Source organism: Apium graveolens, chromosome 10 (assembly GCF_009905375.1).
Source record: "Apium graveolens cultivar Ventura chromosome 10, ASM990537v1, whole genome shotgun sequence".
Taxonomy (NCBI): domain Eukaryota; kingdom Viridiplantae; phylum Streptophyta; class Magnoliopsida; order Apiales; family Apiaceae; genus Apium; species Apium graveolens.
Genome location: NC_133656.1, coordinates 21,887,270 through 21,905,009, shown reverse-complemented (window position 1 = coordinate 21,905,009; position 17,740 = coordinate 21,887,270). Strand labels below are relative to the sequence as shown.

At 33.0% G+C, this 17,740-nt stretch overlaps 1 protein-coding gene across 1 annotated transcript; it reads right to left on the bottom strand.

Moving 5' to 3' along the window:
- Positions 1–9,727: 9,727 nt before the first annotated feature.
- LOC141690453 (uncharacterized) lies at positions 9,728–10,255 on the bottom strand. The gene has a single exon (XM_074495250.1). The coding sequence runs from the start codon at positions 10,253–10,255 to the stop codon at positions 9,728–9,730; it is 528 nt and encodes a 175-aa protein (XP_074351351.1).
- Positions 10,256–17,740: the final 7,485 nt, after the last annotated feature.

Below are 17,740 nucleotides of genomic sequence, written 5' to 3'. Positions count from 1 at the left end.
TAAATGAGTTTTTAGCAGAAAAACTTCCTGAGGAAACTCAAGACGAAAAAAATTTGGAAACCAATTTTTCAGAAAATGAAGAAGGTTTTCAAGCAAGCTTTTTGATAAAGCAAGAAATTCTTTCTAAAATCAAAAGAAGCAGACTCGATTTAAGAAAAGAAAAAATATTTAACATTCCTATGTTAAATTGTTTTAAAAGGAAAAACAATATCTTTTATTATATCTCTACCAAAGAAATGCATGTAGATATAAAAGATACTACAGGTTTAGTTTGTCTGCCTTTAATCACTAAGGAAGAGATAAGCAAAAATTTGTTGAAAATAGACTCTAAGATAAGATCTACTATCAGTGTAGTTCACTTAGGTGCTATAAAATTTTTGCTTAAAGCAGAATTTCAAGAAGGAATAGATTCTCCTATTAAAATGGCTTTAATAGATAATAGAATCAATGACCGAAGAGATTGTATTTTAGGTTCTGCTAGAGATAATTTAACATACCAAAAATTCATGTTTACTGTCTATCCTAAATTTGGTTTTAGTTTAGAGACTAAAAATATTGATCACATATTATCGTTCGTGCATGACTTTGAGAGACATAATCTGATGAATGCAGGTGATAAAATATTTAGCTTAACTTATGTTGTTGCTTATGCTTTAACCAATAGACATCATAGCATTGACTATAAGAAAAATGAATATATCGAATTGGAAGATGTATTCTCAGAAATAGGATCTGTAGAAGAAAAACAATTTTTAGACATCAGTCCTTTAGATAATTCTTGGGCAATTGATATTGCAAAGAATAAGCCAATTCTAGGAAAAAAATCTAGAATGAGTTTTAGAGGAAAAACCTTAGAGGTTGGTGAATCTTCTAATACCTCTAATAAAGAATTACTTCATAGCATGTCCAGAAGAGTTAATGACTTATGTCAGAAAATGGATCATCTATAGTTGTTTTAAATACTAATATGCACCCGCGTATTTATAAAAAAGGAAAAATTCTAGAGTTTAAGAAATTAAATGAAGGAATAGACCTTGAACCAAGGAAGTACGTCTTCAGTGGTGTTGTAGGAAGTAATAGCCTTAATACTATTATTTCTTCAACGAATAATCTTAACCAGATTACAGGAAGATGTTTACTAGGAATCTACAACTTATTGTCCTACTTCGGACTAAGTAAAGATCCCAGTGAAAAATTTTCAAAATCACCTAGTATCTTCAACATATATTCTACTTCTTTGAGAGGGGGAAGTAATGTGGAAATAGAAATTCTTAGAAACATAAAAAGCTCTTAGTAAAAAAGAACGCTAATATTGAAAAATTAGAAGTTCAGTTGTCACAGCTTAGAAACACTAAGTGTGATAATGAAGTTATTGACTGCAAGTTCAATGAAATCATAGAATACCTTAAGAAAATCTTAGGATGACCAATAAGGAATTACTAGAGGATTTCGATAAAAATATTAAGCCACAAATAGGAGAAATCCTTAGGTTGCTTAAAAATCAGCATGCTAATCATGTTACAGATAAAATTGAGGCAACAGCAGCAAAGATTATTACTAAATTGAAAGCATCAATTCAAGAATGTCCCTGAAACCATGAAATCCTTGAAGCCCTGAAAGAAAGGTAGCAGAAAGGAAAAGAAATCATCACAACAGATGAAGATCCTGAGCACAAATCAAGGATCCGGAAATATAGATATCCCACCTATAGTATCGGTAACGAAGAGCTAGGAACTAGAAAAAATCCTGGCAGTCTGACATGGCCATTCGGTGTTGATAAGAAATCAACATGAATTACATAAAAATAGTAGAAAAATTCTTATGGGATAACATAAAAGAAGAAGAATTACAAGTGAACGATGACAACTATAAAGTCCTCGAACAAGCAATCAGGTTAATGGAGTTAGATGATGAATCTAAAGCCAACTAAAAATAGAAGCCAATAACGAATTAAAATCTTTATTTGGTTTTAATGATCACAACATTCTTAACACAATTGAAAGTTTCAGTTCTGAAGAACAGGAAGACCTTCAAGAAACAGAAGTTGATAGTTCTGAAGATGAGGAAATAGAAAATCTCAGTATGAACACTCATCAAACTTCAGCACCTCCTTCACGAAAAAGAGAATCAGGAGAAACATCAGGTACAAAGAAACCTGAAGGAAACAGAAAAAGGAAAGGTAATTTCTATCCTTTTAATAATTCTGAGGCTAATGGAAATTCTAATATTTTTGGTAATAATATCTTAAATATTGATGGAAAGCCAAATAGGAAAGAGCTCATAGACGCTTGGGCAAAAAAAATTAGTCTTATTATTCAGACTAACAAAGACGCTTATGATGATCAAAATACAGTTTTATTATTGATCGAACATAAGACTTTAGGTGTTGTTAATCCTTTTATTAAAAACACCATTTGGGAGCCAGTCATGAGCCCCGTTACAGCCTTTGAAAATGTATTAGATGGCATCTATACAATGTTCTTAGGAATTAATCAAGCTTCTGATAAACTGGAGGAGTTATTAAGGATAAAAGAAAAAGCAAGAACTAGGATCACTAATATGCAGCTTTGCGATATATGTTTCCTAGATCAATTTTTCTGTGATTATAAAAAATATCTATACCAGTTAGATGACCAAGCGGAATATGTGAAGTATGTAAAATGCTATCTCCTCAAAATTTTACTGGTAGGATTAAAAGCTCTAGAAAGATTTAATCTAGAAGCTACTGGTCCAGCAGAGTATAGTTTAGCCTATGCTCAAAGAATAGTTAAAGAGGAAATCTAAAAAATTTGCGATTTAACAAAGAAACAAAAGCAGCTAAAATCTTTTAGCCAACAATGTTGTGAAAAGATTATTGAAAAACCATTTGAGTATGGATGTAGGAAATCTTCTTACAAAAAGCACAACAGGAAGAAGTCTTATAAACATAAGACTACTTACAAGTTTATCAAGAAGAAAAAGCCTTATAAACCAGGTAAGTATTTCAAGAAAGAATCGTCAAAGAAATTTTCTAATGATCAGAAAAAGTTTTGCCCGAAAGGCAAGAAAAATTGCAGGTGTTGGATCTGTGAAGAAGAAGGACATTACGCAATTGAATGCCCTAATAGGAAGAAGCACGATGGCAAGGTCCAAATGCTAGAACAAGTTTATTCTTTAGGATATATTCCTATTGAAGACCCTTATGAAGATACTGAAGAAGTATTGTCAAAATACTTCATAAATATTGTCAAAATAGGCAAATATTATTATTTCTCAAACCCTTACATAATACATAGCTTAAAACCCCGTTGGGATTACTACTCACAATACATTACTGGTTCTCTCTGGAATTAAGAAAGTGTCTTTCTTGTAAATTACAAGATGATCTCCCCTAAAACTTAGCTTCCCTTTTATAGAGTAAGGAAGAGATTCTATTACAAGACTAGTCATCTTCTAATAATTCATAAAGTAGATGCCATCTGCTTTTCATAAAGTAGATGCCTTCTGCTTTTCATAAAGTAGATGCCTTCTGCTTTTCATAAAGTAGATGCCTTCTCCTTTTCATAAAGTAGATTCCTTACTTTTTCAAAAAGATAAGATGCTCTATTAAAAACGATGTCCTGGTTATGCTTTGAGCAGTATTCCTGCTTTAGGCAAAAGTCCTTTATCTTCTGCTGAAGTGGAGGGGTCCTCCATTATTCTTTTTCCAGATTCTTTGTCTAGATTGGTGATACCGCAGATTTGACATTCGAGATGGATTCCAAATTTGCTTATTTCCTTTTGCTTTTTCTTGCAAAAGATTTCTTGATGCGATCCAACAACATCTTTATGTAATAATTGCCTTCTGAAAGCGACAACTTTGTTGTAGTCATCTTCACTTAATCCTTTATGGGAATAAGAGGTCATTAAGGCATGCGTTGTAGCTAAATTGACTTTTAGCTTATCTTCCTTTTGAACACTAAATAACTTATTGATTAAAATCAATAACTTATTTTCATCCAGTGCTCTTAAATCATTCTTCTCCAGTGTAGGTTCCATTGCTTGGCTTGGAGAATAGATCTTTTCCTTGGCAGGACCAACCTGTATATAATGTAAAGGTTGATTAGGAGGACAATCATATTCTTCTTCATTTTTCCAGCATATAACGGTACTAGTGGTTTTGATGAAGAGGTTGATCTCTTTTCCTTTAAGACAGTTGTTTTTAAATGTCTTGACTGCCTTTCTAAATTCCTTGGGGAACCTAGAAATTTCCAAAAGGTTATTAGTAGGATAATCTTGTGCTAATAGTCTATATTGGTATGCTTCATAGACCATGTCTGGATTAGCATTTGGATAGAAATTGAAGTAGCTAGCATTCTTCTTGTCTGTGGTGAAGAAATGTTCACAACAAATTCCTTTTCAGTGGCTATCTTCCATATTGATAAAGATAATTAAATCCTAAAAAATAAAGTTCAATGGTATCTTCTTCCGTCTGTATGAATAGCTGCTGAGATTTTGGGATGTTTCCCAAAATAGTTTTGCTAGAACTTTCTTTTAGGTGAGTTATTGCCCCCGCATAAGTTGGATGTAATGCTTCTACAAAATTAATCAACTAGAGAGGTGGCTTGAATTCTTGTGTAGTATAAATATTTGATGCACCTTTTGCTTCAGCAAAGGATTTGTACTTCTTATGTTTGATGCCTGAGAATCCTTTTACAGCTTTCTCAGTTATATCCCATGTAGTGTATATTCCTGCATTAGGACCATTAAACACCACATAATAGGTTTTAGGGCCTTTCTATCTGTTCGGGACAGCTGAAGTTTAACCTTCAGTCTTTGTAGGGATTTAAATTCCTCCGTTAGGCCTCAAATTTGAATTAGAGGTTTTTCTAATGTTATGGAGGTTGGAACCTCAGTCTTGCTTTCTGTAAAAGCAACAGCCTTTAACGGATTTGTTATTTCTTTACCTGGAGTCGTTTGCTCAGGAATAGACTTATCTTTGTTCATTTCTGAAGATGGTGATGAAGTAACCATTTGTTGTGAGGTATAAACCTCAGTCTGGTTTTTACCAAATCCACAGGTGTCAACGGATTTGTTGAGCCTTTACCGGTAGCGGTTTGCTCTGGGCTAGTTTCAGAATTGTTCATTACAGAAGAAGGTTCTGAAATAACCTTTTGTTGTTCAGAAGGTTGAAACTTTCTTACAAATTCCATTTCAGCATGAATTATATGAAGTTCATCTTGTAACAGCTGAATTTTCTTCACAACAATAGCTTCTTGCATTGCTAGTTTATCCATAGCTACAAGCTTATGGTAATCTCAAAGAAAGAGATGTATGTAGGCAAAGAAGCCTTATATGTATTCAAGGTTTGGAATAAAGATTTGTTGGTGCTTTCTTTACCCTGAATTCCTCTGTATTTATAGCCTGAAAAGTGGCTTTGGATTCCTGAAAAATAGTGTAAAACAGCGTAAAACATCACATCGTTATAATAATGTGTTTACCAGATCTTTCTGAAATTCTCTTGTTAAAAAATCTGCTAAACTGTAGCGAGATAACCATTGCTGCCATCTTACTAATCTTCCTTGCTTATTATCTCCCTGTAACTTAATACGAAGAAAATAAGTGCAGTTTCTATTATCAGTCCTTACCAAAAATTTGACCGGAGTTAGATAAATAGAAAATTTGTTAATTACTCTAATGACCGCCAGATATTCTTTTTCATTTGAATGATATTTTTTCTCGGCATCTTTAAAGCCTCATGAAGCATATCTACATATTAATTCTTTATCAGAATTAACTGCTTTGAGAACTCCTCCCCAGTATTTGCCTGAAGCGTCCGTCTCAATGATAAGCTTGTCATCCGGCTCCGGATGATAGAGTTTAGGAAAACCCTTGAGATTCTTTTTTACCTTACAAATGTAATCAGTATATGAATCTTTCCATTCCCAAGAAATATCTTTCTTGAGCTTAACTTGCAAAGGTGCACGAATGGCTGCAAGTTTTGGAATATAATCAGATGCATAAGTTAATATACCTAAAATACTTTGCAACTGTTTTTTATCTTCAAGTGTGTTAGGAAATTTATTATTATGTTCCAGAATATGAGCTTGAGGATAGTGCGTTCCTTGATCAATTTCTAACCCTAAGAAATTAATCTTTGTTTTAAAAAGTTGTGCTTTCTTCTTGGATAAAATTATGCCAAGATGTTGACATCTCTTTAAAACTGCTGCTAAATGCCTTAAATGATCCTGTTCATTATCACTAAAGATTAGGATATCATCAACATAAACGCAACAAAATGATTCAAATGACCTAAATGCATCCTGCATGTGTCTTTGAAAAATGGAAGGAGCCTGTTTAGGACCGAATGGCACCACGATCCATTGATAATGTCCTTGGGGACATGTAAATGCTGTCAGTAACTATGATTCTTCGTCTAGCAATACCTGCCAAAAACCAGATTTACAGTATAATGAACTGAACATTTTCTTACCTCGGATAAGGGTGAGAAGTTCATCCTTATTTGGTAGGTTTTGGCTCCCTCCTATTGTAGCCTCATTGATTGCTTTATAGTTGACTACCCATCTTCTCTTCTCAGCTTCATTTTCTACAAGAAATGCTGGAGACATATAAGGTGATTTACTGGGTATGATGATCTTCATATCCACAAAGCTCTTAAATTTGTATGCCAAATTCTTTACGATCTTGTGGGTTGTACTTCATAGGTCGAACCTTGATTACAGTTTAGGATCTCTGAGTTTGATTGCCGCTTTCATCCATTTCTTGCTCTTTGTAGGATCCATTGGATTTTCTGAGCAGATAGAGTCTAATAATCCTTCAATTATAGTCTTCTTTTCTATATCAAGAATTAATTTTTTATAATCATTTAATTCTTTTAATCTTCTAATAACATCCTTCCCCCTCTGTAAAAGAAATATTTTATTAGTGTTGATATTAATAGAATCAGGTTTTTTTGTTTTAGAATTCTTTTTCATTGTTTCTAGAAAACCTCGAACTCCAACTTTACGAGCTGTTGTTATTTTTCTGATATATACTTCTTAACCTGAAAGGGTTAGTATAATCATTTTTGTATACTGAGTGAATGGTTCATATAATGGGCAAAAATTATTACCAATTAAAAAATCTATTCCAGCTTCCTGTTGGTAAAGAGTAGGAATATAAAATATTTCACCTGCTATCAGTATATTAAGGTCTTTACATACCTTGCTGATTGTAATGGTGCTCCCATTAGCAATTTTAGCTTGTATAGGTCTTTCTGCGTTAATCCAATGTTCTGGTGGAATAACATGCTTACTTGCTATGCAAAGTCTGGAGCCTGTATCAACATAACAATATAATTCAATCTGTTTATATCCTGTAAATTTTAATTTGCCTGAGATATAAATAGAGTTTGGATTAGTGATGTTGGTCATCACTTCTTCTTCTTCAGTCGGATTTTGAGGAAGTTGATTCATTAGAATCTGACTCTATTGGTCCAGTGTCCAATTCTTCAATTGAATATACTTCTTCAGTATCTTCATAAGGGTTTGCAATAGGAATATATCCTAAAGAATAAACTTGTTCTAGCATTTGGACCTTGCCATCATGCTTCTTCCTATTAGGGCATTCATTTGCGTAATGTCCTTCTTCGTTACAGATCCAACACCTGCAATTTTTCTTGCCTTTCGGGAAAAACTTTTTCTTATCATTAGAAAATTTCTTGGATGATTTTTTCTTGAAATACTTACCTAGTTTATAAGGCGTTTTCTTCTTGATAAACTTGTAAGTAGTCTTATGTTTATAAGACTTCTTCCTGTAGTGCTTTTTGTAAGAAGATTTCCTACATCCATACTCAAATGGTTTTTCAATAATCCTTTCACAACATTGTTTGCTAAAAGATTTTAACTGCTTTTGTTTGTTAAATCGCAAATTTTTGAGATTTCCTCTTTAACAATTCTTTGAGCATAGGCTAAACTATACTCTGCTGGACCAGTAGCTTCTAGATTAAATCTTTCCAGAGCTTTTAATCCGACCAGTGGAATTTTGAGGAGATAGTATTTTACATACTTCACATATTCCGCTTGGTAATCTAACTGGTATAGATATTTTTCATAATCACAGAAAAATTGATATAGGAAACATATATCGCAAAGCTGCATATTAGTGATCCTAGTTCTTGCGTTTTCTTTTATCCTTAATAACTCCTGCAGTTTATCAGAAGCTTGATTAATTCCTAAGAACATTTTATAGATGCCATCTAATATATTTTCAAAGGCTGTAACGGGGTTCATGACTGGCTCCCAAGTGGTGTTTTTAATAAAAGTATTAACAACACCTAAAGTCTTCTGTTCGATCAATAATAAAAATATGTTTTGATCATCATAAGCGTCTTTGTTAGTCTGAATAATAAGACTAATTTCTTTTTCCCAAGCGTCTATGAGCTCTTTCCTGTTTGGCTTTCCATCAATATTTAAGATATTATTACCGAAAATATTAGAATTTCCTTTAGCCTCAGAATTATTAAAAGGATAGAAATTATCTATCCTTTTTCTGTTTCCTTCAGGTTTCTTTGTACCTGATGTTTCACCTGATTCTCTTTTTGGTGAAGGAGGTGCTGAAGTTTGATGAGTGTTCATCCTGAGGTTTTCTATTTCCTCATCTTCAGAACTATCAACTTCTGTTTCTTGAGGATCTTCCTGTTCTTCAGAACTGAAACTTTCAATTGTGTTAAGAATGTTGTAATCATTAAAACCAAATAAAGATTTTAATTCGTTACTGTCTTCTATTTCTTGGTTGGCTTTAAATTCATCATCTAACTCCATTAACCTGATTGCTTGTTCGAGGACTTTATAGTTGTCATCGTTAACTTGCAATTCTTCTTATCCTATGTTATCCCAGAAGAATTTTTCTACTAATTTTATGTAATACATGTTGATTTCTTATCAACACCGAATGGCCATGTCAGACTGCCAGGATTTTTTCCAGTTCCCAGCTCTTCGTTACCGACACTATAGTTGGGATAACTATATTTCTAGATCCTTGATTTGTACTCTGGATATTCATCTGTTGTGATGATTTCTTTTCCTTTCTACTGCCTTTCTTTGAGGGCTTCAAGGATTTCATGGTTACAAGGACATTCTTGAATTGATGCTTTCAATTCAGTAATAATCTTTGCTGCTGCTGCCTCAATGTTATCTGTAACATGATTAGCATGCTGATTTTTAAGCAACCTAAGGATTTCTCCTATTTGTGGCTTAATATTTTTATCGAAATCCTCTAATAATTCCTTATTTCTTATCCTAAGATTTTCTTAAGGTATTCTATGATTTCATTGAACTTGCAGTCAATAACTTCATTATCACACTTAGTGTTTCTAAGTTGTGACAACTGAACTTCTAATTTTTCAATATTAGCATTCTATTTAACTAAGAGCTTTTTATGTCTCTCAGAATTTCTATTTCCACGTTACTTCCCCCTCTCAAAGAAGTAGAATATCTGTTGAAGATACTAGGTGATTTTGAAAATTTTTCACTGGGATCTTTACTTAGTCCGAAGTAAGACAATAAGTTGTAGATTCCTAGTAAACATCTTCCTGTAATCTGGTTAAGATTATTCGTTGAAGAAACAATAGTATTAAGGCTATTACTTCCTACAACACCACTGAAGACGTACTTCCTTGGTTCAAGGTCTATTCCTTCATTTAATTTCTTAAACTCTAGAATTTTTCCTTTTTTATAAATACGCGGGTGCATATTAATATTTAAAACAACTATAGATGATCCATTTTCTGACATAAGTCATCAACTGTTCTGGACATGCTATGAAGTAATTCTTTATTAGAGGTATTAGAAGATTCAACAACCTCTACGGTTCTTCCTCTAAAACTCATTCTAGGTTTTTTTCCTAGAATTGGCTTATTCTTTGCAATATTAATTGCCCAAGAATTATCTAAAGGACTGATGTCTGAAAATTGTTTTTCTTCTACAGATCCTATTTCTGAGAATACATCGTCCAATTCGATATATTCATTTTTCTTATAATCAAAGCTATGATGACAATTGGTTAAAGCATAAGCAACAACATAAGTCAAGCTAAATACTTTATCACTTGCATTCATCAGATTATGTCTCTCAAAGTCATTCACGAAAGATAATATCTGATCAATATTTTTAGTCTCTAAACTAAAACCAAATTTAGGATAGACAGTAAACATGAATTTTTGGTATGCTAAATTACCTCTAGCAGCACCTAAAATACAATCTCTTCGGTCATTGATTCTATTATCTATTAAAGCCATTTTAATAGGAGAATCTATTCCTTCTTGAAATTCTGCTTTCAGCAAAATTTTTATAGCACCTAAGTGAACTACACTGATAGTAGATCTTATCTTAGGGTCTATTTTTAACAAATTTTTGCTTATCTCTTCCTTAGTGATTAAAGGCAGATAAACTATACATGTAGTATCTTTTATATCTACATGCATTTCTTTGGTAGAGATATAATAAAAGATATTGTTTTTCCTTTTAAAACAATTTAACATAGGAATGTTAAATATTTTTTCTTTTCATAAATCGAGTCTGCTTCTTTTGATTTTAGAAAGAATTTCTTGCTTTATCAAAAAGCTTGCTTGAAAACCTTTTTCATTTTCCAAAAAACTCAATTTCCAAATTGTTTTCGTCTTCAGTTTCCTCAGGAAGTTTTTCTGCTAAAAAACTCATTTACGGATTCTTAATAAGATCATAACTGAGAATTCTTTTAAGAGAAGATATCTCTGTTTCTATTTGCATAGAATATCTATTATAGAATCGAACTTGTTCAGTTTTAAATTCTTCTAGATCCCAGATAAGAAATCTAATTTTTCTATTGTCTTTGTCACTGACAATCTTTCTAGAAACCTGTAAAAGGTGTTCTAAGTATTGATAGTTATTCATGGAAATCATGGCACTACCAGATATGTTTACTAACCACGGATGATTATTGCTACTCATGAAATGAAAAGATTTTAAAAGGATTTAAAACTTATTAAAATATAGAGTTCTAAGCATTTGTATTTGCAATAAGGTTCAATAATATAATACCTAATTTTTGACATACCTTAGTCTTTGTAAGATATGATCCGAGTATTCATTCAATTCTGTAGCTTTCCTGGTGTTGATTACTCCAAGGATGCACCTGCTTCTTCCCTCAATGGCCACCTGCCTAAACGATACTTCACTATGACTTACTCCCTTCAAGATATAATCATACCTTGATACTGAAGAATTAAATAAACAACAAGGCTCTGATACCAAAACACGGAACACTTCATAAGTATTGTCAAAATAGGCAAATATTATTTATTTCTTAAACCCTTACATATTACATAGCTTAAACCCCGTTGGGTTACTACTCACAATACATTACTGGTTCCCTCTGGAATTAAGAAAGTGTCTTCGTTGTAAATTACAAGATGATCTTCCCTAAAACTTAGCTTCCCTTTTATAGAGTAAGGAAGAGATTTTATTACAAGACTACTCGTCTTCTAATAATTCATAAAGTAGATGCCTTCTGCTTTTCATAAAGTAGATGCCTTCTGCTTTTCATAAAGTAGATTCCTAGAAAATCATCTTGTAATTAATAAGTATTGTCAAAATAGGAAAATATTATTTATTTCTCAAACCCTTACATAATACATAGCTTAAAACCCGGTTGGGGTTACTACTCATAATACATTACTGGTTCTCTCAGTAATTAAGAAAGTGTCTTCGTTGTAAATTACAAGATGATCTTCCCTAAAACTTAGCTTCCCTTTTATAGAGTAAGGAAGAGATTCTATTACAAGACTAGTCATCTTCTAATAATTCATAAAGTAGATGTCATCTGCTTTTCATAAAGTAGATGCCTTCTGCTTTTCATAAAGTATATGCCTTCTGCTTTTCATAAAGTAGATGCCTTCTGCTTTTCGTAAAGTAGGTTCCTTACCTTTTCAAAAAGATAAGATGCTCTATTAAAAATGATGTCATGGTTTTGCTTTGAGCAGTATTCTTGCTTTAGGCAAAAGTCCTTTGTCTTCTGCTGAAGTGGAGGGGTCCTCCATTATTCTTTTTCCAGATTCTTTGTCTGGAGTGGTGATACCGCAGATTTGACATTCGAGATGGATGCCAAATTTTCTTATTTCCTTTTGCTTTTTCTTGCAGAATATTTCTTGATGCGATCCAACAACAACTTTATGTAATAATTGCCTTCTGAAAGTGACAACTTTGTTGTAGTCATCTTCACTTAATCCTTTATGGGAATAAGAGGTCATTAAGGCATGCATTATAGCTAAATTGACTTTTAGCTAATCTTCCTTTTGAACACTAAATAACTTATTGATTAAAATCAATAACTTTTTTTCAGCCAGTGCTCTTAAATCATTCTTCTCCAGTGTAGGTTCCATTGCTTGGCTTGGAGAATAGATCTTTTCCTTGGCAGGAACAACCTGATTATAATGTAAAGGTTGATTAGGAGGACAATCATATTCTTCTTCATTTTCCCAGCATATAATGGTACTAGTGGTTTTGATGAAGAGGTCGATCTCTTTTCCTTTAAGACAGTTGTTTTTAAATGTCTTGACTGCCTTTCTAAATTCCTTGGGGAACCTAGAAATTTCCAAAAGGTTATTAACAGGATAAACTTGTGCTAATAGTCCATATTGGTATGCTTCATAGACCATGTCTGGATCAGCATTTGGATAGAAATTGAAGTAGCTAACATTCTTCTTGTCTGTGGTGAAGAAATGTTCACTAACGAATTCCTTTTCAGTGGCTATTCTTCCATATTGATAAAGATAATTAAATCCTGAAAAATAAGATTCAATGGTATCTTCTTCCGTCTGTATTAACAGCTGCTGAAATTTTGGGATGTTTTCCAAAATAGTTTTGCTAGAACTTTCTTTTAGGTGAGTTATTGCCCCCGCATAAGTTGGATGTAATGCTTCTACAGAATTAATCAACTGGAAAGGTGGCTTGAATTCTTGTATAGTATAAATATTTGCTGCAACTTTTGCTTCAGCAAATGATTTGTAATTCTTATGTTTGATGCCTGAGAATCCTTTTACAACTTTCTCAGTTATCTCCCATATAGTGTATATTCATGCATTAGGATCATTAAACACCACATAATAGGTTTTAGGGCCTTTATATCCGTTCGGGACAGCTGAAGTATGACCTTCTGTCTTTGTAGGGATTTGAATTCCCCCGTTAGGCCTCAAATTTAAATTAGAGGTTTTTTTCTAATGTTATGGAGGTTTGAACCTCAGTCTTGCTTTCTGGAAAAACAACTGCCTTTAATGGATTTGTTATTTCTTTACCTGAAGTCATTTGCTCAGGAATAGACTTATCTTTGTTCATTTCTGAAGATGCTGATGAAGTAACCTTATGTTGTGAGGTATAAACCTCAGTCTGGATTTTTACCAAATCAACAGGTGTCAACGGATTTGTTGAGCCTTTACCGGTAGTCGTTTGCTCCGGGCTAGTTTCAGAATTGTTCATTACTGAAGAAGGTTCTGAAATAACCTTTTGTTGTTCAGAAGGTTGAAACCTTCTTAAAATTCCATTTCAGCACGAATTATATGAAGTTCATCTTCTAACAACTGAATTTTCTTCATAATAATAGCTTCTTGTATTGCTAATTTATCCATAGCTACAGGCTTATGTTAATCTCAAAGAAAGAGATGTATGTAGGCAAAGAAGCCTTATATGTATTCAAGGTTTGGAATAAAGATTTGTTGGTGCTTTCTTCACCCTGAATTCCTCCTTATTTATAGCCTGAAAAGTGGCTTTGGATTCCTGAAAAACAGTGTAAAATAGTGTAAAACATCACATCGTTATAATAATGTGTTTACCCGATCTTTCTGAAATTCTCTTGTTAAAAAATCTGCTAAACAATTTTTAACTCCTTCGATGTGCTCTACATCAAAACTGTAGCGAGATAACCATTGTTGCCATCTTACTAATCTTCCTTGCTTATTATCTCCCTGTAACTTAATACGAAGAAAATAAGTGAAGTTTCTATTATTAGTCCTTACCAAAAATTAGACCGGAGTTAGATAAATAGAAAATTTGTTAATGACTCTAATGACCGCCAGATATTCTTTTTCATTTGAATGATAATTTTTCTCGGCATCTTTAAAGCTTCCTGAAGCATATCTACATATTAATTCTTTACCAGAATTAACTATTTTGAGAACTCCTCCCTAGTATTTGCCTGAAGCGTCGGTCTCAATGATAAGCTTGTCATCCGGCTCCGGATGATAGAGTTTTGGAAAACCCTTGAGATTCTTTTTTACCTTACAAATGTAATCAGTATCTGAATCTTTCCATTCTCAAGGAATATCTTTCTTCAGCTTAACCTTCAAAGGTGCACGAATGGCTGCAAGTTTTGGAATATAATCAGTTGCATAAGTTAATATACCTAAAAACCTTTGCAACTATTTTTTGTCTTCAAGTTTGTTCGGAAATTTATTAATATGTTCCAGAATATGAGCTTGAGGACAGTGCGTTCCTTGATCAATTTCTAACCCTAAAAAATTAATCTTTGTTTTGAAAAGTTATGCTTTTTTCTTGGATAAAATTATGCCAAGATGTTGACATCTCTTTAAAACTGCTGCTAAATGCCTTAAATGGTCCTGTTCATTATCACTAAAGATTAGGATATCATCAACATAAACGCAACAAAATGATTCAAATGAACTAAATACATCCTGCATGTGTCTTTGAAAAATGGAAGGAGCCTGTTTAAGACCTAATGGCACCACGATCCATTGATAATGTCCTTGGAGACATGTAAATGTTGTCAGTAACTATGATTCTTCGTCTAGCAATACCTGCCAAAAACCAGATTTACAGTCTAATGAATTGAACATTTTCTTACCTCGGATAAGGGTGAGAAGTTCATCCTTATTTGGTAGGTTATGGTTGTCTCCTATTGTAGCCTCATTGATTGCTTTATAGTTGACTACCATTCGTTTATTCCCCCTTCTTTTCTCAGCTTCATTTTCTACAAGAAATGCTGGAGACATATGAGGTGATTTACTGGGTATGATGATCTTCATATCCAGAAGCTCTTGAATTTGTATGCCAAATTCTTTATGATCTTGTGGGCTGTAGTTTATAGGTCGAACCTTGATTACAGCTTTAGAATCTCTAAGTTTGATTGCTGCTTTCATCCATTTCTTGGTCTTTGTAGGATCCAGTGGATTTTCTGAGCAGACAGAGTCTAATAATCCTTCGATTATAGTCTTCTTTTCTATATCAAGAATTAAATTTTTACAATCATTTAATTCTTTGAATCTTCTAATAACATCCTTCCCCCTCTGTAAAAGAAAAATTTTATTAGTGCTGATATTAATAGAATCGGGTTTTTTGGTTTTAAAATTTTTTTCATTGATTCTAGAAAACCTCGAACTCCAACTTTACGAGCTGTTGTTATTTTTCTGAAATATACTTCTTGACCTGAAAGGGTTAGTATAATTTTTTTGTATACTCAGTGAATGGTTCATATAATTGGCAAAAATTATTACTAATTAAAAATTATATTCCATCTTCCTGTTGGTAAATAGTAGGAATATGAAATATTTCACCTGCTATCAGTATATTAAGGTCTTTACATACCTTGCTGATTGTAATGGTGCTCCCATTAGCAATTTTATCTTATATAGGTCTTTCTACGTTAATCCAAAGTTCTGGTGGAATAACATGCTTAGTTGCTATGCAAAGGCTGGAGCCTGTATCAACATAATAATGTAATTCAATCTGTTTATATCCTGTAAATTTTTAATTTTCCTGAGATATAAATAGAGTTTGGATTAGTGATGTTGGTCATCACTTCTTCTTCTTCAGTCGGATTCTGAGGAAGTTGATTCATTAGAATCTGACTCTATTGGTCCAGGGTCCAATTCTTCAATTGAATATACTTCTTCAGTATCTTCATAAGGGTCTTCAAAATGAATATATCCTAAAGAATAAACTTGTTCTTGCATTTGGACCTTGCCATCATGCTTCTTCCTATGAGGGCATTCATTTGCGTAATGTCCTTCTTCGTTACAAATCCAACACCTGCAATTTTTCTTGCCTTTCGGGTAAAACTTTTTCTTATCATTAGAAAATTTCTTGACGATTTTTTCTTGAAATACTTACCTTGTTTATAAGGCTTTTTCTTCTTGATAAACTTGTAAGTAGTCTTATGTTTATAAGACTTCTTCCTGTAGTGCTTTTTGTAAGAAGATTTCCTACATCCATACTCAAATGGTTTTTCAATAATCTTTTCACAACATTGTTTGCCTACAAGATGATTTTCCAGGAAATCTCAAAATAGGCATCTTCCCTAAAACTTAGCTTCCCTTTTATAGAGTAAGGAAGAGATTCTATTACAAGACTAGTCGTCTTCTAATAATTCATATAATAGATGCCTTCTACTTTTCAAGAATTAAATTTTTACAATCATTTAATTATTTGAATCTTCTAATAACATCCTTCCCCCTCTATAAAAGAATTTTTTAATTAATGTTGATATTAATAGAAGGCTTCGAGTCTTTCTTTGAGATGAGATATCGAATGGTAGCGTGATCAGTGAAAACTGTCACCTTCGTCTCAAGCAGATAAGATCGAAAGTTCTCAAAACCATAGACAATAGCCAAAAGTTCTTTCTCCGTAGTAGTATAATTCATTTGAGCACCATTAAGAGTCTTACTAGCATAGTAGACTACATGAAATATGTTATTCTTTCTCTGCCTAAGAACTGCTCCAACTGCATAGTCATTTGTATTGGACATCATCTCAAAAGGTTCACTCCAATCAGATGCAGTTTTGACAGGTGTCGTAATTAAACTCTTCTTTAAGAACTCAAAAGCAGCCACACTGTAACACCCCCAGATCCGGGGTCGGGGATCCGGGTCGTCACGGTCTTTCTTTCCATAATATCACTTCACTAAATCAATAATAAATAACCTTATGCTGTGACCCCACACTAACACACACCACAACCCGTTATTGTCTCAGAGATGAAATTTAAATAAGTACAAGTCTTTGAATCCACAATTTAAAAGTTATTACAACCCAAAATGATTACTTGATAATTTACAGTTAATTGCCATTATCTGCCACAAGTTATAATTATACATAATTGATTCTCAAAAATAGAATGCCTGATCTACCAATAGATCTACCTCTGCAGCTATAGCAGCCACAACATCATCGGGAAGACGCGGGACGCTTCCCACGCGCTTGCGCTGGGTCTGCTGGAGTCTGGCCATCTTTCCTAACTGTTGTTGTGTGATGAAGAAATAAAGCAAGAGTGAGCCTTACAGCTCGCAAGATAATATATAGTGATAACAATAATATAAGTATCTAAATGGATACTTACTAGAATCTTTTATCGTGTGTAAGATAATTACTAGTATATACTTACTAGTATATGAGCCTTCTCATAGTACTCATGAAAGTCTTGGTCAAAAGAAATGAACCAAGTTTGATATCTTAATGCGATGAAGTCGCAAAATATTCAGTATATATACATATATACTTTTCAAAATATTGGAAGTCCTCTTCCATGCATAATATACACAAAATCCCAGTGTATAACTGTATATATAAAAAAAATATCGTTGCAAGGTGATCTCATACATCTAACCTTGTCTCAACGTTTTTCTGAAAATCTTTGTCATTCATAAGACAATTATTAACTAGATATAAGTTTAAAAGATGAGGTTACCAAATACCCCAATATACTTATATCTTTCCCAATACTACTTGAACTACCACCG